This window comes from Lithobates pipiens, unplaced genomic scaffold, assembly GCF_037356315.1.
Source record: "Lithobates pipiens isolate NorthernLeopardFrog02 unplaced genomic scaffold, aLitPip1_a1.2 Scaffold_18, whole genome shotgun sequence".
NCBI lineage: Eukaryota > Metazoa > Chordata > Amphibia > Anura > Ranidae > Lithobates > Lithobates pipiens.
The window spans coordinates 570,891,369-570,918,076 of NW_027507758.1; the positions used below are offsets into that span (position 1 = coordinate 570,891,369).

General features: G+C 43.9%; 1 protein-coding gene across 3 annotated transcripts in view; it reads left to right on the forward strand.

Moving 5' to 3' along the window:
- Window positions 1-26,708, forward strand: part of PAQR8 (progestin and adipoQ receptor family member 8) — a 128,837-nt gene that overhangs the window by 66,627 nt on the left and 35,502 nt on the right. Inside the window, exon 1 of one of the 3 annotated variants that reach the window (XM_077489021.1) lies at window positions 3,764-3,829. The exons of the other annotated variants lie outside the window; for them this stretch is intronic. Coding sequence (XP_077345147.1) covers window positions 3,826-3,829 — 4 coding nt within the window. The 5' untranslated portion in view covers window positions 3,764-3,825. Of the gene's footprint in view, window positions 1-3,763; window positions 3,830-26,708 lie in introns of those variants that run through there. 3 annotated transcript variants of the gene reach the window in all.

Consider the following 26,708-nt stretch of genomic DNA (forward strand, 5'->3'; position numbering starts at 1 on the left):
TACAAACTAATGACCTCTGAAATATGAGTTACTTACTCCTGACCCCTGCACACTTCATAACTTACTCCTGACCTTTGCACTTGGCATTACTTACTACTGACCCCTGAACTCTGCATTGCCTTCTGCTGACCTCTGAACTCTGTGTTACTCCTTACCTCTGCACTCTGCATTACATACTTCTGACCCCTGAACTCTGCATCACTTACTACTGACCCCTGAACTCTTCAAACCCTCTTTACTCCTTAATGAGACTTTGCTAGGTTATCTACTAAAAAACCCTGGTGATCGGAAAATCCGACCATGTGTACAGGGCATAACAACACAATAATTTATTGGTCTCGTTTTCTAGCTAAAATGAACCAAATAATAGAAAGGAGGAGTAAGATTTCCTATTGCATTTTTACTGCTACCACAACCTCTACTAGAGACATTTACTCTCACTTCCTGTCCTGCTGAAAACGTTTTACAAGACAGGAATCTAGGGGAACTCTCTAACAACCACAAAGGCAGAAATACATTTTTTTTTTTAGCAGAGTAGGGAAAGGCTAAAAGCCCTGTCAGGTTTTTATTTGCGTCTGTATTTAATTTTGATGACTTTTCATCATTTTCTGTGTAGTGAAACCATCATCAATGTGATAGTAAAGGTGAAATCTCGCTATCGAAATTTGTATTACAGTTCAAAACCGACAGGGTCTAATTCTTCCCCACGCTATTTAAAACAAAATATTAAAAGGTCTTGGCTTGACATCAACTTTAACCACTTGACCTCCGGGAAGATTTACCCCCCTTCATGACCAGGCCATTTTTTTTCAAAACGGCACTGCGCCACTTTAACTGACAATTGCGCAGTCGTGCAATGATGTACCCAAAATTTACATCCTTTTTCATTCCCACACAAATAGAGATTTCTTTTGGTGGTATTTGATCACCTCTGCGTTTTTTTTAATTTTTGTGCTATAAACAAAAAAAGGCAGACGATTTTGAAAAAAAAAAAAAAAAAATATTTTTTATTTTCTGCTATAAAATATATCTAATAAAAAAAATGGAAAAATTCAAATTTCTTCAACAATTTAGGGCAATATGTATTCTGCTTCATATTTTTGGTAAACACTTACATCCAGCTGATAAAAAAGCGCTTATCATGCTATCTCACAGCCAACAGCTTGTAAGACGTAATGGCCTGTGTATATGTCGGGCTGTCCAACGCAAGCTGGCCATTCCACCAGCTTCTGTCAGACGTGCATTCTGGAAAACCAAAAAGCCAAAGGCAGAGAGCGCAGATTAGAGTGTTCTGGACCATGGATGGTTAGTACAGCGGCTCCCGACCGGAGCTGCACAAAAATAAAAAACTGTAGCGTGTACCAGGATTAAGTACCAGTGCTTGTGGCTGTGCTTTGCGCAGTTTTTTCTTTAATCATGATTTTGCCGCGATTTGCATTTTGCATGTGTTTTTTCTTTTTGCTTTACATTCACTGTATATAGCCAGTTGCTAAAGTGTGGGCCGGGAAGCCAGCCACTGCCTCCTTAACAACCAATGAGTCAACAGCTGTCAGTGGGGTTCCCAGCTGTCAGTTGAATGTAAAAAAAAAGAATTGGCGGCAAAAAAAAAAGACATGCCCCCCCCCCCCCCCCGTCCCTTAGGGTCTGGTTTGGATTTGCAGGGGACAGCCCCAAAATTCATATCAGATCCTTATCCAAGCATGCAGCCCAGTACGTAAGGAAAGGGAGGGGACCAGCGAGCACCCCCCCCCTAACCATACCAGGCCGCATGCGCTCAACATCATCGGGGGGGGGGCTCTGCCTCCCCCCCGCCCCAAAGCACCTTGTCCCCAAGTTGATGGGGACAAGGACTGTTCCCGACAACCCTGGGTGGTGGGTGTGCAGGCCGGCGGGCAAGGGGTAAGGGGCTTATTGGAATCCGGAAGCCTCCTTTAACAAGGGAACCCCAGATCCCACCCCCGCCTCCTTGTGAATTCACCAACAAAAAAGAGAAGTGTATGTTACAAAACACAAGCCACCGTTTTTGACAAGTCCTTTATTAAAGCGGAGTTCCACTCTTTTTTGTGTTTATTTAAAGTCAGCAGTTACAAAAAGTGTATCTACTGACCTTTAATAAACAGACACTTACTGTACCTGTCCCACGATCAAGCGATGCGGCCACCCTAAGCCTCGCTTCTCTCCCTCACTTCTCCACCCCGCTGCCATTGCAAGTGTGGGCATCCAGCTTTGACAGCTTGCAGCTTCGGTCACACAGCGCCTCCCCATTGGTTGAGCAATATTCTGGGACCTGTGGCGTGTCCCAGAAGATTGCAAGGAGGAAGGGGAAGAGGAAAACTTGGCAGCTGAAACGCAAAAGGGAGCAGGTACCTGTCAAAACTAGGTACCCATCGCCCCCCCCAAAAAAAATGACATGCCAAATGTGGCATATTTGGGGGGAGGAGTGCTTAAAGCAGAACTTCCCTTTTGGGTGGAGCTCCCCTTTAAAAAATCGTATCTTCTTCCTCTGGTCTTCTCTCTACGTTGTTTCTTCTCCCTCTTCTCTCTCCAGGTGGTTTCTTCTCCCTCTTCTCTCTCCAGGTGGTTTCTTCTCCCTCTTCTCTCTCCAGGTGGTTTCTTCTCCCTCTTAGCTCTTCAGTGAAATCTTCTTTGTCTTCCTCCGATGCTGGCTGTATCCATTGTGTCGGCTCCCACTATCTGCCATTTCTTATAAAGCCATGGGGCATGACCATTTGGTGATGTCACCCGGAGACACCACCCCTGTGACGTAATGTGGGTCAGGTATAGATTTTTACATTTTGGCATGAGGAGTCCCCTCCAAATCAATACCGGACCCAAAGGGGGGGGGGGGGAGAACACTCCAAGCCATTTTTTTTCTCAATTATTTTGTTCCGGTAATTTTTTTATTTTACATTCAGCTGTCAGCAGGGAACCCCGCTGACTGCCAATGACTCATCGGTTGTTAAGGACGCAGCGGCCAGCTTCCCAGATTGCTCCTTAGCAGCCACCTATATAAAGTGAATGTAAAGGAAAAAATTTTTTCTGGTAATTATTTTATTTTACATTCAGCTGTCAGCAGGGAACCCCGCTGACAGCTGATGACTCATCGGTTGTTAAGGACGCGGCGGCCGGCTTCCTGGGTTGCTCCTTAGCAACCACCTATATAAAGTGAATGTAAGGGAAATCATTTTTTACCGGTAATTATTTTATTTTACATTCAACTGTCAGCAGGGAACCCTGCTAACAGCTAATGACTCGGTTGTTAAGGACACGGCGGCCGATTTCCCCGTTCTGCTCCTTAGCAACCATCAATATAAAGTGAATGTAAAGGAAAAAAAACACAAAGCGCAAAACGCAAATCTCGTCAAAAAACACAGTACTTGTGTTTTGCATCCGCATCCATTGAAGTTTATTAGATGCAAAATGATAAATGCTGCGGGGAAAAAAGTCCCTGACCCTTTCCAAAAACGCAGAGGCACAAAATGTATTGATGGGAACGTGTTCTATAAGAATCCATGTTTAGAAAAAAATGTCCTGCGTTTCTGCAAAAAGCATAAAACAGGAAAAAAACGCATTGGTGTGAATGGAGCCTAAGGGTTAAATGGTTCTAGGATGGATGATTGGATTTCATTGTGGTCCCATTCAAGTTCACTGTCACAATGACAAACAATGGTCTCCTAGCAACCACCTCCACCGCTAAAACAAACTTCTTTCTAGAAATTCCATTGTCCTCCGCCCTGCTGATCACATTACTGGGGACGGGTGAGTTTCCTAAGAGCATGCTGCCTACTTCTAGAGAAACTTCCCAGCTTCCTATTCCTGAAGTTGATGCGTATGTATTCTGTATACCTCCGGCACTAAGTAACTGTATAATCAGAAGGGTAACCATGCTAATATAACCAGCATGCTGTACTCTGGTATATAGGTAACTGGTTTGCTTTACTGCACTATGATGATGGTGATGTTAAAGAGCTATATAAAACCTGTATAATAATATAATAATAATAATAATGATGGTGATGTTAAACCTGACTTTGGTCCCTTTAACGCCATATGCATTGGGCTTATCATCAGATGTGCCGGCTGCATTCATTTTCTTTTTTAGGCTTTCTTTCTTCTATTTTCATCGGGTCAGTAAGTCTGTTTATTTTCAAACATTTCAAAAGTACAAGCTCCCTAGCAGAATGTATTAGTTGCACAGGTAAAAACAAAACAATTTGCCACTGGCAGGGGTACTTACAATGACCAGCTTTTATATATTTACTGTATGTAAAACCTTTATCCCAAAAGGAGAAAAAAAACAAAAAAAAAAACGGTGCTGTAACTGATTATAAGGTGTGAGCTGGAGTTTGGCTTCAATTAGTTAGTGCATTTAACCACTTGCGGACCGCCCACCATCGTTATGCTTCTGTACTTTGAAGAGGAATAATGTATCCTCTTCTTCAGTGGGCGGTCCACTTCAAGATAAAAGTGGTCTCTGCGGAGGATTCGGCGCAAGATCACTTTTATCGGTGGCAGGAGAGGGTCCCCCCTCCCGTTGCGTTCCAGTGCCCTCCGCCTCTTATGCTTTCTGACGTTAGCGGCGGAGGCGGTGGATCCTCTTCCTAGCCTGTCATGGAGACCACCCGTCTCCATATCATTGCAGGGCGGAAGCGACGTCAAAACTTCACTTTCGCCCTTAAAGGGCATTTTTTTTTTTTAAATGACAATTTTTGTTTTGTATTGCATTTCATTGTAAATATGAGATGTGAGGTCTTTTTGACCCCAGATCTCATATTTAAGAGGTCCTGTCATGCTTTTTTTCCTATTACAAGCGATGTTTACATGATGCAGTGCATTTTTTGCGATTCGGCACTGCATTGCTTTAGCTGACAATTGCGCGGTCATGTGACGCTGCACCCAAACAAAATTGACATCCTTTTTTTCACACAAATAGAGCTTTCTTTTGGTGGTATTTGATCGCCTCTGCGGTTTTTTATTTTTTTGCGCTATAAAAAAAAAAGAGCGACAATTTTGAAAAAAAATAACACAATATTTTGTACTTTTTGCTATAATAAATATCCCCATTTTTTTAAAAAAATTTTTTTTTTTTTTTCTCAGTTTAGGCTGATATGTATTCTTCTACATATTTTTGGTAAAAAAATCCCAATAAGCGTATATATTGATTGGTCTGCGCAAAAGTCATAACATCTACAAAATAGGGGATAGATTTATAGCATTTTTATTATTTATTTTTTTTACTAGTAATGGCGGCGATCAGCGATTTTTAGACAGTTGTCATGCTGTAACAGGAACTACAGGCAGATATACAAGATACAAACTAATACAGCTCTATATTTCTTATAGCATCGTTAAATGTATTTTTAATATAATAATTGTATAAGTACCCCGAGCTTGATTCGGTATCAGTCTTTTGCAGTCCCTGTATATCAGGGCAGGGGTTTGAGAGGAAGAAGCAGTAGGAGGAACCAATGAGGTGATGGTCATGTGCTTACAAGTAGCATGCTGATAGGAGGAGACAGCAGAGTGACAGGGAGATAAGCTCATGGCTGTGCTGCTTCGGCTATTACTGTCCAGTCACAGGTTGGGGGCATGTCCGGGAAGAAGAAGTGGGTTGAATGATGCTGACTGTGACAGACCCAACCGGGACAGAGGCTTTTGAAAGGGGACTGCAGGGCAGCCTCTTGCCTACTGACTATTGGCCCTGGCGTTTGAGAGAGCTACAAGCATTCAGGAAGATGTCCTGTTATATAATGAAAGATGACATTACCACATTTAACAGTCAAGCCATGACGGTCTCTGCCAACTTGAAACTCAGTGAGAAGATGTAAGTCAAAAGAAAGCTGGTTAATGAAATTTGAACAGCCCTGGGTCTGCTTGAATACTTGTGCCGAACTGTATGGGTGGCCACTGACCTGAATCACCTAGGCTTGTCTAGGTGACTAGTTGTTGATTAGCTTAATGTTTATGTTTATTTTGGCTGTTCCTTAAATGTGCTAATGATATTACTGTTTACAGTTTGCATTGTTCAGGATAATGTGATTACGTGATCTTGTGTGGTCTATATTATGTGTGAATTTACAATAAAGTGAGTTCCAGTTTGTACCTAAGCTAGTGTCGCCTAGTTCTTGGGTGCAATTCTCAGCTATAATACCTGGTTCCTGGTCCCAGAGTGGAGGAAGCTGTATCTTGATGGGGGCACCCAAGCGGGGTGCCAGGCGGTCCGTCACACTGACCATTAGACATCTAGTGGCAGAAAAAAAGTATTTCTGGGAAAATCTCTGAATTGAAGCTTATTACAACAAAAACTGGTATTGTTATTTTAGTTTTTAATTGGCTGCTCATTTTATCTAGTTTTTGTGGTTGTTGTAACAGGATTGATAACAACATTTGAAATGACAGTGTTGTGATATTTTAGTGACTGGGTTTTCATATGGTTTAATTTGTAACTAGCTTCATATAATAAGGGGATTTTATTAAGATGTGTCAGTGCTGTTGGAGCCTGCACAAGTTTGTTACTGTGATGTAAGCAGGGTGAATAAAACACAGGAGCAGAGATTTCCTACGCATTCCATCTCTCCCTTATCAGAATACTTCACTGTAACACAAACACACCACACCTTGTGTCTGCTTATTCTTCAGATTCTTCCCCTGCCCTGTACTGTGCTCCACTGGGCTATGCTGATACTGAGCATAGAATTGATAAACCAAGTTCAGTCCACAGCCCACATGGCAAGGTCATGTTTCAGTAAATCAGTGAAAATGGTTTAAGATGGCATCATTTACATCTCAATAAGATAAGATAAGGATAAATATTAGCTTAAAGAGACCAAGTCAACAACTTTAAAAAATGCAAGTTAACCACTTAAGCCCCGGACCATTTTGCTGGTCAAAGACCAGACCACTTTTTTTGCGATTCGGCACTGCGTCGCTTTAACTGACAATTGCGCGGTCGTGCGACGTGGCTCCCAAACAAAATTGACGTCCTTTTTTTCCCACAAATAGAGCTCTCTTTTGGTGGTATTTGATCACCCCTGTGTTTTTCATTTTTTTGCGCTATAAACAAAAATAGAGCGTCAATTTTGAAAAAAACGCATTATTTTTTACTTTTTGTTATAATAAATATCCCCCAAAAATATATAAAAAAAACATTTTTTTTCCCTCAGTTTAGGCCGATACATATTCTTCTACATATTTTTGGTAAAAAAAATCACAATAAGCGATTATTGATTGGTTTGCGCAAAAGTTATAGCGTTTACAAAATAGGGGATAGTTTTATGGCATTTTTATTAATATTTTTTTTTCCTAGTAATGGCGGTGATCAGCGATTTTTATTGTGACTTCGACATTATGGCAGACACATCCGACATTTTTGACACATTTTTGGGACCATTGTCATTTATATAGCAGTCACTGCTATATAAATGCAGTGATTCCTGTGTAAATGACACTGGCAGTGAAGGGGTTAACCAGTGGGTGGCAGTGTAGGGGTTAAGTGTTCTTAGGGGTGTGTTACTAACTGTGGGGGGCTGGGCTTTCATTTAGTGGACGCTGATCTCTGCTCCAATTACATGGAACAGAGATCAGCGTCACTAGTTGCTAGGCAGAATGGGGAAATGCTGTTTACAACGGCATTTCTCCATTTAGCCGCCCCGTGAGACGATCGCGGGTATGCCCGCGGCAATCGAGTCCGCGGGACCTGCGACCGGACTCACGGGGGCCCCGACCGGCATGCAAGCGCGCCGCCGCCGGCGCGCTCGTGATGGCAGGACGGCAAATTTAACCACTTGGCGCCCATACTACGTCTATTGACGTCATGGGCTTTCAGTGGTTATATCTAAATGATGCCTGAGGCCACAGACGACATTCAGATATTGCCGTTTTCAGCCAGCGATTTCCTGCACCATAAGAACAATCATAGCGGCTGTTCCGCCGCTTGATCGTTCTTACGGGCGGCGGGAGGGGACGCCCCCTCCCTCCCGCCGCCCTCCGGTGCTTGTACTGACTCACCGCTTCCATCGGTGAGTCGGTCACAGGATCGTCCCCGGAGTCTCTATGATCGTTCGGAGGCTGGGCGCGATGTTAAGACGTCATGCCCAGCCTCTGTATTCAAATTAACGGCGCCGATCTGGCTAAGAAGCCAGGATCGGTTTTTTATTTTTTTTTTTTTTATTCTTCCCAGCCTAGAGGTGAGATATGGGGTCTTATTGACCCCATATCTCACTGTAAATATGTCCGATCGTGCCATATTCCTATTACAAGGGATGTTTACATTCCTTATAATAGGAATAAAAGTCATCAATTTTTTTATTTTTTATTTTTTTTAAGTGTAAAACTAAAAAAATTAAAATAAAACTAACAATAAAAAAAAAAAAAAAATTTAAAGCGCCCCTGTCCCCGTGAGCTCGCACACAGAAGCGAACGCATACGTAAGTCCCGCCCACATATGAAAACGGTATTCAAACCACACATGTGAGGTATTGCCGCGAACGTTAGAGTGAGAGCAATAATTCTAGCCCTAGACCTCCTCTGTAACCCAAAATATGTAACCAGTAAAAAAATTTAAAGCATCGCCTATGGGGATTTTTAAATACCAAAGTTTGGCGCCATTCCACGAGCGCGTGCAATTTTGAAGTGTGACATGTTGGGTATCTATTTACTCGGCGTATCCTCCTCTTTGACATTATGCAAAAAAATTGAGCTAACTTTACTGTTTTTATTTTTTTTTTAAGCATGAAACTGTTTTTTTTCTGAAAAAAACGTGTTCGAAAAATTGCTGCGCAAATACCGTGTGAGATAAAAAGTTGCAACGAGCGCCATTGTATTCTCTAGGGTCTTTGCTAAAAAAACATATATAATGTTTGGGGGTTCTATGTAATTTTCTAGCAAAAAAAATTGGAATTTTACATGTAGGAGAGAAATGTCAGAATTGGCCTGGGCGCGAAGTGCTTAAAGAGGAAGTAAACCCTGATGGGTTTACTTCCTCTTTTTTTCCCTGCAAAGGTAAAGCATAATGGACTACTATGCATCGCATAGTAGCTCATTATGTGTCACTTACCTGACACAGGAGCCAGCGAAGTCGCCGCTGATCCCTGTAGTCCGCCGCGTCCATCTTGCTGGTGGCGTCTCGCAGCTCCGACCAATGACAGCGGCGAAGCCGCGATGACGTCACTCCCGCGCATGCGCACGGGAGTCGCGCCTCGCAGCTCCGCCGCTGTCATACGGCGAGGCCGCGATGACGTCACTCCCGCGCATGCGCACGGGAGTCGACAAATTTGGCAAATCCATTCTTGGACTTGCCGCATTTAGTGCGCATGCGCGCCGCTGTCTACGGCGCATGCGCCGTAGACAGCGGTGCCCATTTTCGGGCAAATATCTCCTAAACCATATAGGTTTAGGAGATATTACTTGGACCTACAGGTAAGCCTTAATCTAGGCTTACCTGTAGGTCAAAGTTGTTTGGAAGGGTTTACTTCCATTTTAAAGGGACGTACATGTACGCCCATTTGCCTGCCCGTGCCATTCTGCCGACGTACATTGGCGTGTGCTGGTCGGGAACCGGTTAAACACGTGGAAATCAAGTATTATAAATGCTTACTTATTTGCCTTCTCAACCTTTTTACCCCAGAGTAAACCTTGAAATAATTTTCAGGTCTTAAGGAACCCCCACTATAACCAATTTATTGGGGATTAGAGGGGAAAAAATGCTCCTTACAATGGTGGGCAGAAGGAAGAATGCCCCCATATACAGTGGTTGTCGTTACAGAGAGGGTGGTTAAACCAGTTCCAACACCAAGGCCCATGGTTCAGAAATTCCAAGGAATGAAGGTCTGAAAAGCATTCTACCATCTGACTGCATGTTCCCTGGAGCACAAGTCAGGCAATACATTTATATTGTAGAAAGGTTCGTCACAACTTATTCAGGCCCAGCAGGTAGCTACACACCCATCGGGAGCCACTTACGAACTGTAACAGTGGTCTGAAGATTTGAAGATGCCAACGAGGAGCGGAATGTGGACTGGCTGATCAACACCCAAAAGGGAGGCTTCCTGAAGAGAGGTTGACGTGGTCCATTCACTTTCCCTTCTCCTTTGGAACCTTTCCTTACCTCTAAGTACTGTATCTGCCAGATGGGGATTCTGTCCCTACCCTAGCCATTTGCATAAAGTGTGCCAAATCAGGGAGCCGGAGTGTTAAATAACCAAGATGGTCACTCGAATCACATGGGATGCCAGCACCCAAGTTTGACAGGCTTCTCCTTGTGACGGCAGGAAGTCATAATGGAACAAAGTTCCTCACAACTTCCTTCCCCTCCTGCACTCCCGCTTTGGTCGAGTGCCACATGCAGTGCGGAGTACAGACTACGCCTGCCTACAAATGGGCCATGACGGGAAACACATACTTCACAAACTTATAAGGGGCCCCTGGTTGTTACAGACTCTTTTCTTTGGGGGCCTTGCTAAAAACCTGGCTATACCACCCCATGTTTTGTCTGCACTGCTATCTTCTCAGAAAGAATGGGAGACCAGTCCAGCAGTTATAGAAGCTGTATAAACCTTTCCCTTTAACTGTATGTAGATCCACACCAAGCTGAACTTTGCTTATTGATGCAGATTGTTTATGGGCTTTCTTTGCTTCATTTGAAACATTTAGCAGACAGACATTTTCATCCATAGTTTTCTTCCAAAAATATAGCCAAGAACTTAACACGAAGATCTTGCTTCAGTTTTAGTATACAGTGGTGTGAAAAAGTGTTTGCCCCCTTCCTCATTTCCTGTTCCTTTGCATGTTTGTCACACTTAAGTGTTTCGGAACATCAAACCAATTTAAACAATAGTCAAGGACAACACAAGTAAACACAAAATGCAATTTGTAAATTAAGGTGTTTATTATTAAAGGTGAAAAAAAATCCAAACCATCATGGCCCTGTGTGAAAAAGTGATTGCCCCCCTTGTTAAAACATACTATAACTGTGGTTGTCCACACCTGAGTTCAATTTCTCTAGCCACACCCAGGCCTGATTATTGCCACACCTGTTCACAATCAAGGCATCACTTAAATAGGAGCTGCTTGACACAGTAAGGTCCACCAGAAGATCCTTAAAAGCTACACATCATGCCGAGACCCAAAGAAATTCAGGAACAATTGAGAAAGAAAGTAATTGAGATCTATCAGTCTGGAAAGGGTTATAAAGCCATTTCCAAAGCTTTGGGAATCCAGCGAACCACAGTGAGAGCCATTATCCACAAATGGCGAAGACATGGAACAGTGGTGAACCTTCCCAGGAGTGGCCGGCCGCCCAAAATTACCCCAAGAGCGCAGCGACGACTCATCCAAGAGGTCACAAAAGACCCCACAACAACGTCCAAGGAACTGCAGGCCTCACTTGCCTCAGTTAAGGTCAGCGTTCATGCCTCCACCATCAGGAAAAGCTTGGGCAAAAATGGCCTGCATGGCAGAGTTCCAAGGAGAAAACCACTGCTGAGCAAAAAGAACATCAAAGCTCGTCTCAATTTCTCCACAACACATCTTGATGATCCCCAAGACTTTTGGGACAACATTCTGTGGACCGATGAGACAAAAGTGGAACTCTTTGGAAGGTGTGTGTCCAAGTATATCTGGCGTAGAAGGAACACTGCATTTCATAAAAAGAACATTATACCAACAGTAAAATATGGTGGTGGTAGTGTGATGGTCTGGGGCTGTTTTGCTGCTTCAGGACCTGGAAGACTTGCCGTGATAAAAGGAACTATGAATTCTGCTGTCTACCAAGAGATCCTGAAGGAGAATGTCCGACCATCTGTTCGTGTACTCAAGCTGAAACGAACTTGGGTTCTGCAGCAGGACAATGATCCTAAACACACCAGCAAGTCCACCACCGAATGGCTGAAGAAAAACAAAATGAAGACTTTGGAGTGGCCTAGCCAAAGTCCTGACCTGAATCCTATTGAGATGTTGTGGTATGACCTTAAAAAGGCCGTTCATGCTCGAAAACCCTCTAATGTAACTGAATTAGGACAATTCTGCAAAGATGAGTGGGCCAAAATTCCTCCAGGACGCTGTAAAAGCCTCATTGCACGTTATCGCAAACGCTTGGTTGCAGTTGTTGCTGCTAAGGGTGGCCCAACCAGTTATTAGGTTTAGGGGGCAATCACTTTTTCACACAGGGCCATGATGGTTTGGATTTTTTTTCACCTTTAATAATAAACACCTTCATTTACAAATTGCATTTTGTGTTTACTTGTGTTGTCCTTGAATATTGTTTAAATTGGTTTGATGTTCCGAAACACTTAAGTGTGACAAACATGCAAAGGAACAGGAAATGAGGAAGGGGGCAAACACTTTTTCACACCACTGTAGCTTACGCTTTAGTTTTTGCCATAATTACCAATTTGTTCCTTATCTAGGGGACCGGCTGTGTTTCAGCTTCCCCCACAAAGAGGAAATGAGCATGGACAACTCATACTATACATCTTGTCATCATGAGGCCCCTAACAACTAAGGGTTTGTTCACACACGCAGTGCCTTCTGAAGAGCAGGTGCCTCACAGTCACATGCACGGTTATGGCATGGCCCTATACACTTCCATCGGTCCTTGTTCAGTGCTGGTATCACCCGCCAAATGTGACATGTTGTTTAGTTTTTGCTGTGGCCACAAAGTACAGCACGGCATGTGTACAGCCCTGAGTGGCTGGATGTCGGTGTTCAAGCAGGTGCTCAAATGCCTGGTTTTACTGCCCCCTGGCCACTTATGTGAACAAGGTCTTACTTGCTCTTTTATGGTGGCCATACACAATAATAAAACTGAACGACTAATGCCTGATCTGACAAAACAATCTAATTGGACATCGTTTGAGCAAAAAGCGACAGATAGTGACATCTTTGATGGACCCAAGCTGATTATGGTGGGAAAAAATTGATCGATCAATGAAATTTTTTTTTTTTACGCCTTTGTGAATCACTTACAATTGATCTATGTGTAACTAAACATGTCCACTATTCCCTTGCCACCCAGAACCAAAAAATGCCATTAATCAACCCTGTCTGACTTAGGTCGACCTAAACCAGTACGATTGGTCATTCAGCGTTCAATCAGTTTTATCGCAACATGTATAGCCATCATTAGAAAGCTCCAATTTTAAATACCTTGCTGACAAATCACTTGAGTGGCAGCTCTAAATCTGCTGGGGCTGCTGACATCATAACCAATATGGCGGCACTCAGCAGCAGTCTTAGACGTTTTGAAAGTCTACATAAGGGAGGCTTTTAAAGATAAATCACATGCATAAAATATGTTAAGTGCACATATTGTTGTATTGTTGGGAAAGGGTCTCTATGGTTAGCTTGAAAAAAAAAAGTGCAACAATATGTAAAAGTGGTATAAAAACTGAATGTGCACTGGTATAAGCCTTCTGTTAGCCCTTGTACACACGGTTGGACATTCCGACAACCAAATCCGTCGGATTTTGTCCGAAACTGTTGCATACACACGGTCGGACAAAGTTGTCGGAAAATCAGATCGTTCAGAACGTGATGACGTTATTTCGTTACAACGGGACTACCATCAGGCTAGTAGCCAATAGCTTTGATGTAGGAATTTGATCTGAGCATGCGTGGCACTTTGTCCGATCGGAATTCTCTACACATGATCGGAGTATGTCTGATCGGAGCATTTTGTCTGAAAATTTTACCAACAAGTTGGAAAACTTGGTCCGTCGGATACTCCGACGGAAACAGTCCGACGGAGACCACACACAGTCGGAATATCCGACAAAATGGTCCGATTGGACACATTCCGTCGGAATCTCCGACCGTGTGTACAAGGGCTTATGTGTGGCGGCACTCTAAACCAATCAGAGCTCTTCTGTTTTGTGCTGCGCCATGCTTACAGGAGGACTAAGTGGAATAATAGCCTTCATTGTCCAATCACTGACTAGGGGCCAACTGGTGACCAAGCTATGTTGTTTAGCTGCAGTACAAAAAAGTCAGGTCACTGGCTTGGCTGTGCTGTCTGACAGGGGCCACTGGATCAGAGGACTGGATGGACACAATTACAAATCCTATGGCAGGTAAAATAATTCAAGAATCTGTATTTCAGTTGTGCATTTAGCTGTTTGCCTAGAGTGCAGCTTTTGGTGATAGGCTTGGTATAGTTTAGGTGGGGTAAGTGTAACTTAGTTACTCATTATAAGTTTTTTTAGGTGTGATGAGTTAGTTATGGTTTGGTTGGCAGCGCTGGGATGCTTCCTTGTTCTTGGAACATCCAAACCACCAGCGGGACCTAAGATCGGGATAGCAGACTTCTGTCACCCCAGCAGAAATATGGACCTGGCATCAGGGTTCCCGGGGCTGCTGAGGATCATCCTTTCAGCATACAGACAGCAGATTGGATTGGAGCCCTCCATGCTGGTATACAACAGGGCAAGTGCTTTCCAACCCCAGAGCAACAGGTCAGTGACCAACGGGAGTTGCCGATGGCATTCCTGGGAGAGCGGCCCCAGGAGCAATACATCCGACCTGAAAGGTCAAACCTCTGGAGTAATTAGCACAATAAACAATGGGTGGAAGACCCTTATGCCATGTACACATGACCGGACTTTCCAGCAGACTAAGTCTGATGGTCTTCCCGACGGACTTCCGACGGACATTCCGAATGAACGGACTTGGCCACACACAATCACACCAAAGTCTGACGGATTCGACCGTGATGACGTACAACCGGACTAGAATAAGGAAGTTCATAGCCAGTAGCCAATAGCTGCCCTAGCGTTGGTTTTCATCCGTCGGACTAGCATACACACAAACGGATTTCTCGATAGGAACTCCGGCTTACAGATGAATGGATTTTTCGACCGGAACCAAGTCTGTCGGAATGATTTGAAACATGTTCTAAATCTAAAGTCCGTCTGATTTTTTGACAGCAAAAGTCCAATGAAGCCCACACACGCTCGAATTGTCTGACGGATTCGTTCCCTAGGACCTTTGCTGTCGAAAAGTTTGGCCGTGTGTACACAGCATTAGTAGGTTCACCAGACATACTTGCAATAAACACATTATAGCAGACAACCCCAGACAGGTGGCTTGCTGATGACATCAGCATCTGCTATGACTCCCAACAGTATGAAGCATTCACTATTTTTAATATGGCAGTTGGACCATATACAGGGATCCCAGAGTGAATGAATGAAATATTTGTATAGCGCACAACACGAACTGAATCGCCTCAAGGCGCTGTGACGAGCTTTGATCATCAGCTAGAAGAGGAAGGTCTTGAGTTTTTTCCTAAAAGCCATGATTGTTCCAACTACCACTGCTTTGTCATTCTTTGGGATAAAAGGGATGAGTCTGCATAGCATGCGTAGCAGATGGTGAGATGCACTGACTACTGCTCCTATTTGTGCATCCATTGACATTTGTGAGTCTAAAATAACCCCGAGACTCTTGGCCTTGGTCTTTGGGGAGATGGTCTGCCCAAAGACGGTGGGTGGAGTCCAGGAGGTTTTGGTTACTGAATTATGATTTGGGTATAGGATAAGAAGCTCTGTCTTAGATTCGTTGAGTTTGAGGGAGTTGGTGGTCATCCAGTCTTCTACTGAATTGAGGCAGTTTTCTAATTGTTGGTGGTGATCTTTTTGTCCAGTGATACGGAAATAAAGTTGCGTGTCGTCAGTGTACGAGTGGAAGCAAAGGTCTGAACATCTGATGATTTGGAGGAGTGGGCGGATATAAATGTTGAAGAGAACTGGTGACAAAGGTGATCCTTGAGGGACTCCGCAGGTGACTGCCCAGGATTCAGAGAAGAATTTTCCTAGTTTCACTGTCTGTGAACTATTTCCTAGGAAGGACGCGAACCATTGGAGATCTGCGTCTTGGACTCCGGCTACTTCTGTGAGGCGGACGAGTAGAGTATTGTGGTCTACTGTATCAAACGCTGCGCTGAGGTCTAACAGTACCAGGAGACATGACTCACCATCATCCGCCGCTTCGAGGGCATCGTCTCAAATCTTAAGGAGTGCTGATTCTGTTCCATGACCCGGGCGGAAGCCTGACTGCAGCGGGTCTAGGAGTTTGTGTGTATCCAGGTGGAGTTGTAACTGTTGTACTACAGCTTTCTCCATGATCTTCGAAATGGTGTTAAGGCTTGTAATTGGCCTACGGTTGTTTGGGTCCTGAGGGTCGAGGTTAGGTTTCTTTAGCAGAGATTTGATGATGCCTAGTTTGAAGGTGCCAGGAACGATCCCTTCTTGGAATGATCGGTTTATGAAGTGCGTTATAGTGGGAGCCACGATGTCAGAACATTCTTTCAGTAGTTTTGTGGGGATGATGTCAATTGGTGAGAGTCTGTGAGTCTTGGGGAGACATGGACTTAAATCCAAAGTAACATACTTCAAGGGTCCCCAGGCATACACCTCACAAAGAGTATTGTTCCCTTAAAATCCAGGGCCCATAATCAGTAGGGAAGAGGCTAGCATTCAATCCCCTCCAAAAGCCTCTGTCCCAGATAAGTCTATCACACTTTGCAACTATGCAAATCCCCTGAGCCATACGCCATTACCAGAGCACAATGTAACACCAATAAGTGGCAGTTGGTAAGGAAAGCTATCCTGAGATCCCCAAGGGGTGATGCTACAAAACATTTGCACTTGTTTGCTTATATGCTGAATAGGAAACGCAGACCTTGCTTAGTCCTGCATTGTCAATTCCTTTAATTATATGCGATTAGGTATATTGCTTGGTATGAGCCAAGTACTCTGTGATTTCATTGTCATTATTAGCAAGTTAAACTTTAATACGGCTGTCAGTAGAAGGTCAATTTTATATGGAGGGAAGAAGAATGTCTGGTTGTTTCATGACTGAGTCACCAAGGTGTTAAAGTTCAACCCCAGCCAGAATAAAAGACACAAATTAATGCAGCTCTGTAATCATTAACCACTTGCCGACCACCCCCTATAGCAGTTTTACGGCTACAGAGCAAACCACGCTGCGCACTTCCAGGTAGCAGGTGCGAGTGTGCGCCACCGGCGGCACTCTCCTGCTGTGCTGTGATTCTAGAAAGCGGAAGCTGATCAGTGCGTCCCGCGGAATAATGTCCGCCAGAACCCGCCAATCGTTCAGCACACAGGCAGAACGGCAGTCTGCCGTTACAGGATTGCAGAAGGCATGGATCCTGTGTTTCTGCAAAGCAAGAACGTGGATCCATGCCTTCCCTTGGTAAAAGCAACTCCCCCACTACACTAATACAGCAGCTACACTTACAGTTAACCCTTTGATCACCCCTGTTAACACCCTCCCAGTCAGTGCCATTAGTACAGTAACAGTGCATATTATTTGCACTGATCACTGTATAAGGCCGCGTACACACGGGCGGACTGTATGGCCTACTTAGTCCGTCTAAACACATTTCAGCGGACAGTCCGCTCGTGTGTGGGCTTCAGCGGACTTTTTCAGCGTGCAGTCTGGCGTACTAAGTATTTCGGAATTTCTGTAATTCTGTCCGTCATACTTTGGTTTCAGCGGACAATCCGCTCGTGAGTAGGCTAGTTCGACGGACTAAGAATGGCGCATGCTCAGAAAGGATTTACACGGCTGAAGGGTGCATTGCTGTGTATTGGACTTCCTATTTCTAGTCCCGTCGTACGCGCTGTACACGTCATCGCGCAAGCTTTCGACGGACTGTTTGTGCATCCGTGTGTGGTCAAGTCCGTTCATTCGAAAGTAGGACGGACTGTCCGTCGGATTGTATGACGGACTAAGTAGGCCATACAATCCGCCCGTGTGTACGCGGCTTTAGTGTCTCTGGTTTCCATAAAAGTGTCAAAAGTGTCACTTAGGGGGTCATTTACTAAGAGTCCCAGGAAGTACTGGGCATTCTACATGTAATAACTCCCATTTAAGGCAATTAAGAGTTCAACTAGGTGAACATATGAAAAAAAATTGGGCTATTAGCAGCAAACATGTCTTAGTAAATTCGGAATTGGCAATTCTGCGGATCTGCAAGTGCCAATTGCTACCAAGTTATTATATAGCACTGCACTGCAACCATGATCCATGAATGTGAATAAAACATTTTTATGTGAGATGTGCTCTACCTCGTGTGCATCTATTTATGTATATTCCAATTAGTATTCCTAGTTTGTTTTCTTGTTTTGCTAACAAATGCAGTTATGAATGAGTATTGCAGAGCAATGTCTGCTATTCTGCAAAGTTACATGTATTGAACATTTGAGTTAATATCTGTCGTATGTTTTTTTTATTTATTTAGGTGCTATAAAACGGTAATTATTTATTTTCACAGGGATATGAATAGTTTGCACTTGGTACATTAACCACTTCCCACCCGGCCAATGCACATATACGGCCGGATGGGAGCCGTCTACTTCTGATAGGACGTTCAGGAACGTCCATCAGAAGGAGCGGGATCGCGCGCGCTCGTGCCCGCGCAGCGGCGCGATCCCGATGCGCCCGTGTCACCCGGACACGGCGCATCTCAGATCGGCAGGAGGGCTCTCTGATTGGCCCTCCTGATCACATGACGGCCGTGTCCAATCACGGCCGTCATGTGATGTAAACAAACAGCTGGTTGCTAGGCAATCGGCTCCTCCTCTCCTCACACAGAAGTCATCGCTGAGGAGAGGAGAGCAGATCGCTGCAGCCGGCTGATGATCAGTGAGTATGAGCTGTTTTTTACAGCTTTTTACTCACTGATCACCAGTCTAGTGTAATACACAACACACCACACAGTGTAAACACAGTCCCCACATATGTCCCCATAACACACATGTCCCCAAAACATACATGTCCCCAAATAATAAAAACACATGTCCCTAATAATAAAAACATGTCCCCCACATATGTCCCACTAAAATCACATGTTCCAATGATTATCTGCACACATATATACGTGATCACCTGCACACATATGTACATGATCATTTGTGTACATATGTCCGTGATCACACAAACCAATTATTATACACTTAACGGAATTTTTTTTACCAAAAACATGTAGCAGAATACATTTTGGCTTAAATTTATGACAAAATTTGATTTTATTGGATTTCTTTTAAAATAGAAAAAAGAAAATATTGTTTTTTTTCCAAATTTCCGCTTTTTTGCGCTTATATCGCAAAAAATAAAAAACGGAGTCGTGAATAAATACCACCAAAATAAAGCTCTATTTGTGCGAACAAAATGATAAAAATTTAATTTGGGTACAGTGTAGCATGACCGCGCAATTGTCACTGAAAGCGCTAGAGCGATGAAAGCTGAAAATTGGGCTGGGAAGGAAGGGGGCGAAAGTGCCCTGTATTGAAGTGGTTAATGTACTTGGGTCAAAAAACATAAAAGGCATGGAAATGTTGCTGCAGCATTTGACAAAATATAGTTAGAAGGGCCCTGCTCAAAAGAGCTTACAATCTAGAAGGGTAAAACACTAAAAATAAGACACGTTAAAAAAATCACATTAGAAAAGACGGGATACAAATCAAGCTAATAACAACCATTACAAATCTTTTTGGTAATCAAAAGTCCTCGCCCCAAACCCAAAAAATTTACATGGCAGGAATAAAAATCAAGCTAATAACAACCATGACAAACCTTTGTGGTGAACAGAAGTACTCGCCCCTAAAAAGTTAAATGGCAGAATTATCATAAGCAAAAACAGACAAAATTAATACAAAAGCCAAAAAGGCAGCGCACAAACTACCTTGACAAACACAGTAGGAATGAATTAGCAGAAACCTTCCTTTTCATCTAAACCATTACATAGCAGTTGTAAGTCTAATGCCGCGTACACACGGCCGGACTTTCCGGCAGAAAAATTCAGATGGAATCATTTCATCAGATATTCCGATCGTGTGTGGACTTTTTTCAAAAATTCAGACGGACCTAGAAATAGAATATATTTTAAATCTTTCCGACTGAATCAATTCCTATCGGGAAAACCGTTCGTCTGTATGCTGTTCCGACAGAGCAAATAAGAAGCAAGGGTAGCTATGGGCTACTGGCTATTGAACCTCCTTTTCTAGTCCTGTCGTACATCATCGCATTCTAAACGGACTTTGGTGTGATCGTGTGTAGGCAAGTCGGTTTCAGCGGAACTCCGTCAGAAAGACCGCCAGTGTTTATTCTGATGGAAAGTCCGGTGTGTACGCGGCATTACATGTGAGATTTAGAAGCAATCATCAAACCACAGACTTAGTGGGGTGTGGGTTGGGAATTATGCACCCCCCCCCCCAACAAAAAAACACAAACATATCTATTTGCAACCCAATATACACACTGCAAAGAAAGATTCAGGCCTGTTCTCAGACCAAACACTCGCCACAAATGCAGGCCTTTAAAAGAGATGTAGGGGTTTGTAGGGGTTTGTTTTGTTACACTTACCTATGTGGATGGAGCATCAGACGGATGCTGCAGCTGCCCTCGCCATCTCTGCACTGAGAACCGAGCCACCGAACACTGCCGTTGGCTCGGTTCTCACAGATCGCTCAGAGGAGAGCTGCTGACTCTCAGTCTCTCCTCTCTGCTTCTCCACCCTCACTGGAGTGCTGAGCTATGGAGGGGCAGGGAGCAGCCATCTCAGCATCTCAATGGCTTGCTGAGAGACTGCCATCAGTCAAGGCAGCTGGTGGATGAAGACTTAGGAAGTCGACTGAAAACAGGACAATGGAGTGCAAAACAAATTTCACTCCTGTTACCCAGAGGAGAAGCCCAGCCTAAAAAGCTCAAGCTGGAATTCCCCTTTAAATAACCTAGCTATGTTTGCTAGCACACCCACCTAGACCCACCCAGTAAAGGACACACCCACCAGTGTAATGGATTCTGTCTCTTCATGTAGGCCTCAAGTGCTCACACCTGTTCATTAGCAATACACCCTCTTTACAAGTGAAAGAATGCATCAGCATAGATATCTTTGCAGTGTAACTGGTACATTGTTGGGCATCTGGAGGGTACAAAACAGGAAATTACAACTTTGCGAGGGCTGCTTCACACAAATTGGTGACAACGCGCATTGGTCATTCATCATCAGCATACAACATTAAAGATTTGTGCAGAATTACACCAGACTTATACATCCATATCTGGCCCAAAACACCACAGTTCTAGATTTATAAGGTTATTTCTTGAGATCCTTATGTGAAGCCCATCAAAAATGTAATCACTGGTGAAAAATAAACTTTAACCACTTGCTTACTGGGCACTTAAACACCCTTCCTGCCCAGACCAATTTTCAGCTTTCGGTGCTCTCGCACTTTGAATGACAATTACTCAGTCATGCAACACTGTACCCAAATGAATTTTTTGTCCTTTTTTTCCCACAAATAGAGCTTTCTTTTGGTGGTATTTGATCACCTCTGGGGGTTTTATTTTTTGCGCTATAAATGAAAAAAGACCAAAAAGTTTGAAAAAAAACCCGCATATTTCTTTGTTTCTGTGACAAAATTATGCAAATTATTAATTTTTCTTCATAAATTTTGGCCACAATTTATACTGCTACATATCTTTGGTAAAAATAACCCAAATTAGTGGATATTATTTGGTCTTTGTGAAAGTTAGAGAGTCTACAAGCTGTGGTGTGAATCATACAAAATTGATCACATCTGATGTACTGGTGGCCTATCTCACTTCTTGTGACCCGAACAAGCCAGGAAAGTACAAATACCCCCCAAATGACCCATTTTTGGAAAGTAGACATTCCAAGGTATTTAGTAAGAGGCATGGTGAGCTTTTTGATGTTGTCATTTTTTTCCCACAATTCTTTGCAAATTTTTCATTTTTAATTTTTTTTTCCACAAAATTGTCATTGTAATAGGTTATTTCTCTCACATGGCATGTGTATACCACAAATGACACCCCAAAATAAATTCTGCTACTCCTCCTGAGTATTACAATACCACATGTGTGGGACTTTTTCACAGCCTGGCCACAGAGAGGCCCAACATGCAGGGAGTGCCATCAGGTGTTCTAGGAGCATAAATGACACATCTAACTTGTTGACTACCTATTACACTTTTGAAGGCCCTGGAGCACCAGGACAATGACACGTGACACTGATGACAGATGGCACTGATACGTGGCAATGATGACACTTATACGTGGCACTGATGACATGTGGCACTGATGACAGATGGCACTTATACTTGGCACTGATGACACGTGGCACTAATATGTGGCACTGATCACAGGTGGCACTAATACATGGCACTAATACGTGGCACCGATGACAGATGGCACTAATACGTGGCACCGATGACGTGTGACACTGATGACAGATGGCACTGATAAGTGGCATTGATGACACGTGACACTGACAACAGATGGCACGTGACACTGACAGGTGGCACTGATGACAAATGGCACTGATACGTGGCACTGATGACAGATGGCACTATGTGGCACTGATGACAGATGGCACTTATACGTGGCACTGAAGACAGATGGCACTGGGGACAAATGGCACTGACAACAGGTGGCACTGGGGACAGATGGCACTAACAGGTGGCACTGGGGACAGATAGCACTAACAGGTGGCATTGGGGGCAGGTAGCACTGGGGTGGATGGCACTGGGGGAGGAGATGGCACTTTTTTTTTCCCACTTACGGCCGCTGCAGCTGTTCATCTCTCCCCTCTCACACGCTGTCTGTGTGAGGAGGGAGAGCGGCACTGAGAGATGATCTCATATGTTTACATATGAGATCATCTCACATTGGACACGCCGATCACGCTGTAAATGGCCGCTGTGATTGGCCTATACAGCGATCTGTGTTTGCCTTTCTCTGGGGGACATGGCAAACACAAAACTTCCCCGATGCAGGCCCGCGGCGGTGTGCATTGCAGAAGTAAACACGAGGACGTCCAGGGATGGCCTCCCGGACGAAAGCTCCCGCTCTAAAGCCGTCATTCGGCTATAGGGCGGGCGGGAAGAGGTTAAAGAGGAGGTCCACCTAAAAAAAAAAATATTAAAAGCCAGCAGCTACAAAGACTGCAGACAGGGGGGGGACGGGAGACAGCGGGGGGACGGGAAGGGGCGTGACTTCCGCAGGAGTCTATTCCCAGAAGTGGGTACAAATACCTGTATTATATGGAGGTTCACACAAAAATGGAACCTCTGCTTTTTGGAACCCGAAAAGTGGAGGTTCCATTTTTGTGTGAACCTCTGCTTTAACTCCACAATAGAGGAAGAAGATACAAACCTCTAGCCAGGTAGTGGGATAAGGAATCGAACCAAGTACCTCAGTGCTGCTAGGCAGACGAGCTAACCAGTTAGCCATTGTGCTGCCACGTGTTTGTAAGCTGCATCTCTTTGGTGTCACAGTCCTAAGTACCAGGGGTGCAAGAAGTTAATCAATGCAGATGTACTGTGGAAAGCCAGAGATCCATTGAACAACCTGTTTCTGGCATATGCCATCCATTTTGAAGGCTGGTTATGGCTGATTACTGTCAGCATGCTGAGAGATAAACAGCTGTCATGTCTTGTGCATATTGCTGAATCACGATCAGGCACAGGTGAGTGTTGGTGGGGGTGCTAAGTGGGAAGCTGTACACCAAAGGTTTTTTACCTTCATGCAATGCACAAAGGTAAAAAAAAAAAACCTTCAGCCCTTAGAACCACTTTAAACATAGCAAGAAAGAAGACTGGCCTTTCTTTATTTTTAAGACTTTAAGGACTTTGCTAACTGGAAATTTTATTTTGGCAATCAGATTTTTTCGGTTGTAATAAATGATAATGTTCATTGTTTTCCTAAACTTACTCAGTACTAGCTATTCTCCAAAGGTTTTTCCAAGCATGACAGCCAAGAAAAAAGTTTTGTTTCGAAATAAACCATATTTTCTCTGGAAGAGCACAGAAGTTTTCTTAACCTCGGCTGTAGTGTTTGGCTATCTATAGTGTCACTTCCTGTTGTGTTCCAATATAAACTCTTTTCAGGAATGTACTGTCACACCCAAAGGCTGTTATATAACGTCAGAGGCTGTGCACATGTGTTGTCTGTGTGCCTAGGAGTTATAGTGACCTTGGCTTCCACTTATCTTCAGGATTGTATAGGGAACTACTGCATGGCTCCCAACTCTCCCTGATTTCAAGGGACTGTCCCTGATTTGGAACATAGTCCCTATGTCCCTCTTTCCTCCTCATTTGTCCCTCATTTTGGTTTGATCTATATAGATGTATATAAAATGTACTTTTTATCTTTCAAAAAGTGTTTCCCAGCAATAAACCTTTCATTGGATTTCTAAATTGCTGCATTTGTAAATTCCAAAAGCCAATATAAAGGAATAGTAATGGTAAAAAAAAGCACTTGTGGGTTCAACCAATCTTGTTTTTTTGTACAATTCTCCTTTAAGGGGGCGTGGCAAGGGGTGTGTCCTATGCTTGCATATTTTTGCTGATAGGTGTCCCTCATTCCCATCTCAAAAAGTTGGGAGGTATGCTACTGTATGCACAATGAGATTTCCTGCTTTATATCTGTACAGGAACTAAAAGTCCCAGCATGAACCAGGAGTTATTTGGGAAAACTTACAGCCTGTAGGGAAACAGTGCAGTGCACGATCCAACAGCACCTTTAGAGCACCTATAAGTCCTAGCATGTCCATCCAGCCTATGATTCCCTATAACTATCCTTTGTAGGGCACCCTACAATTTCTGTAGAGGTATCTACAGCCCAACCCTTTTTTGGGGTTTGGATAGAATGTGGAAGAATACAATTTCTCTCAGGATTTTAAATTTCTGTCTGTATCCCTGCTGGAGAGATTTGGACTCACTACTGGTGCCAGGGGCAGATCCAGAGTCTAGTGTCGGAAGGGGCACTGCCAGCAAATATGTTTTTTTTGCTGGCAACTTATCGGGGAAATGGCTGGTGTTAGCGCTTCAATCATCACGGCACCATGGTTGTTATGGAGTCAGGATGATTGAAGCGCATTATTTCTATTATTACATTGTAATATAAAATGAAATAGTTCAACTATTCAACCAGAATGCAGAATCAGTGGGAGCCCTTAGTGTATCACTTGCCACGTCGCCTGCCACCAGATGCGAATAGTTACTTGCCATGTCGCCTGCCACCAGATGCGAATAGTCACTTGCCATGTCGCCTGCCACCAAATGCGGATTGGCACTTGCCATGTCACCTGTCACCAGATGCAGATTGTCACTTGCCACGTCACCTGCCACACGTTGGAGATTGTCATTTGCTACGTCACCTGCCACCAGATGCAGATTGTCACTTGCCACTTCACCTGCCACACGTTGGAGATTGTCATTTGCTACGTCACCTGTCACCAGATGCAGATTGTCACTTGCCACATCACCTGCCACACGTTGCGGATTGTCACTTGCCACACGTTGCAGATTGTCACTTGCCACACATTACAGATTGTCACTTGCCACGTCACCTGCCCCCAGATGCAGATTATCACTTGCCATGTCCCCTGCCACATGTTGCAGATTGTCACTTGCTGTGTCACTTTCCTGCTAAGGTGGTCTCTTGCTGTGTCCCAGACTCAGGCAGCAGGGAGATGATGTAATCTCTCTGCTGCCCATGGCTGCCTGCACAGTGAGGGCGGGACTGCAGGGATGCAGGGTAGGCAGTGAGAGATGATGTCATCCCTCTGCTCCCCCGCCCACAGGCTTCCTTATTGGCCAGCACACACCGAGCCACCAAGCTGCTTGCCCGCTCTCTCACTCGCCTGTGGAGCTGCCCGTGCTCTTACCTATGGAGTCGCCCGTCCGCACTCTCACCAATGAAGCCTCCTACCCACTCACTCACCCACATTCTCGGAGGGGGCAATTGCCCCTTTGCCCCCTCCCACCTGGATCCACCCCTGACTGGCACTGGTGACTATTGCCTCTGGTACAGAAAGTCAAGGCAAATCCAACATTTTCCTCATCCAATGAGAGAATGTCTTGTAATAATTGAAAAAAAAAAAAACACAACTATTATGTGAATGCGTATGTGTGGAGGTATAAACCCAAACCTGCCAAACCTGCCAATGACAAAACCAAATATTCACTATAATAATAATAATAGTGTAGATAATAATAATAATAATAATAATAGGAGCAGCTTGTTGTAAGTAAATGTGTAAAAAGAAGGAATTAATTAAAAGTTAATTAATTAGAACCGCGCTCTCTCAAAAACACTTTTAAAGTGCAAGTGCTCAAAGTGCATTAACCAATGTCAACAAACACAATCATATACATATAATGTAAAAATATGCGTGTAACGTCCGCAAAATATCTGATTGAGTGTCCAATGAAATCACAAATTGTGCATGTGAATCTTCCAGTTTTTGGCGAACAACAAGGGATAAATCTTCCACCACCATCACCTGCCACACATCCTACTCACCAGAATCCCATGACACCCATTACAGGTAGCCATATACACCTGTGAATAATGCCAATGGAAAAACCTCACAGCCACAGACTCTGGTCTGGATGGGTGTTCAATCAGGATCCCATGGAACCTATTGCAGGTACTCATAAATGCTTATAGGAAATCCCAATGTGGAGATTTTCATGACCACAGCATCAATCCGAACCAGTGTCCAAGGAATTTGAAGAAAAAAGGGTTTCCATGGTGAAGTATATTGAAATGTATTCAAAAATTAAGTTAAAATAGGTTGAAATCAAATCTCCATATCAGCTTGACACATCCATGTGTTGGTGTTCCAGCTGCGTTGCAAACGGCGGAAGTGACGTATCATGCTC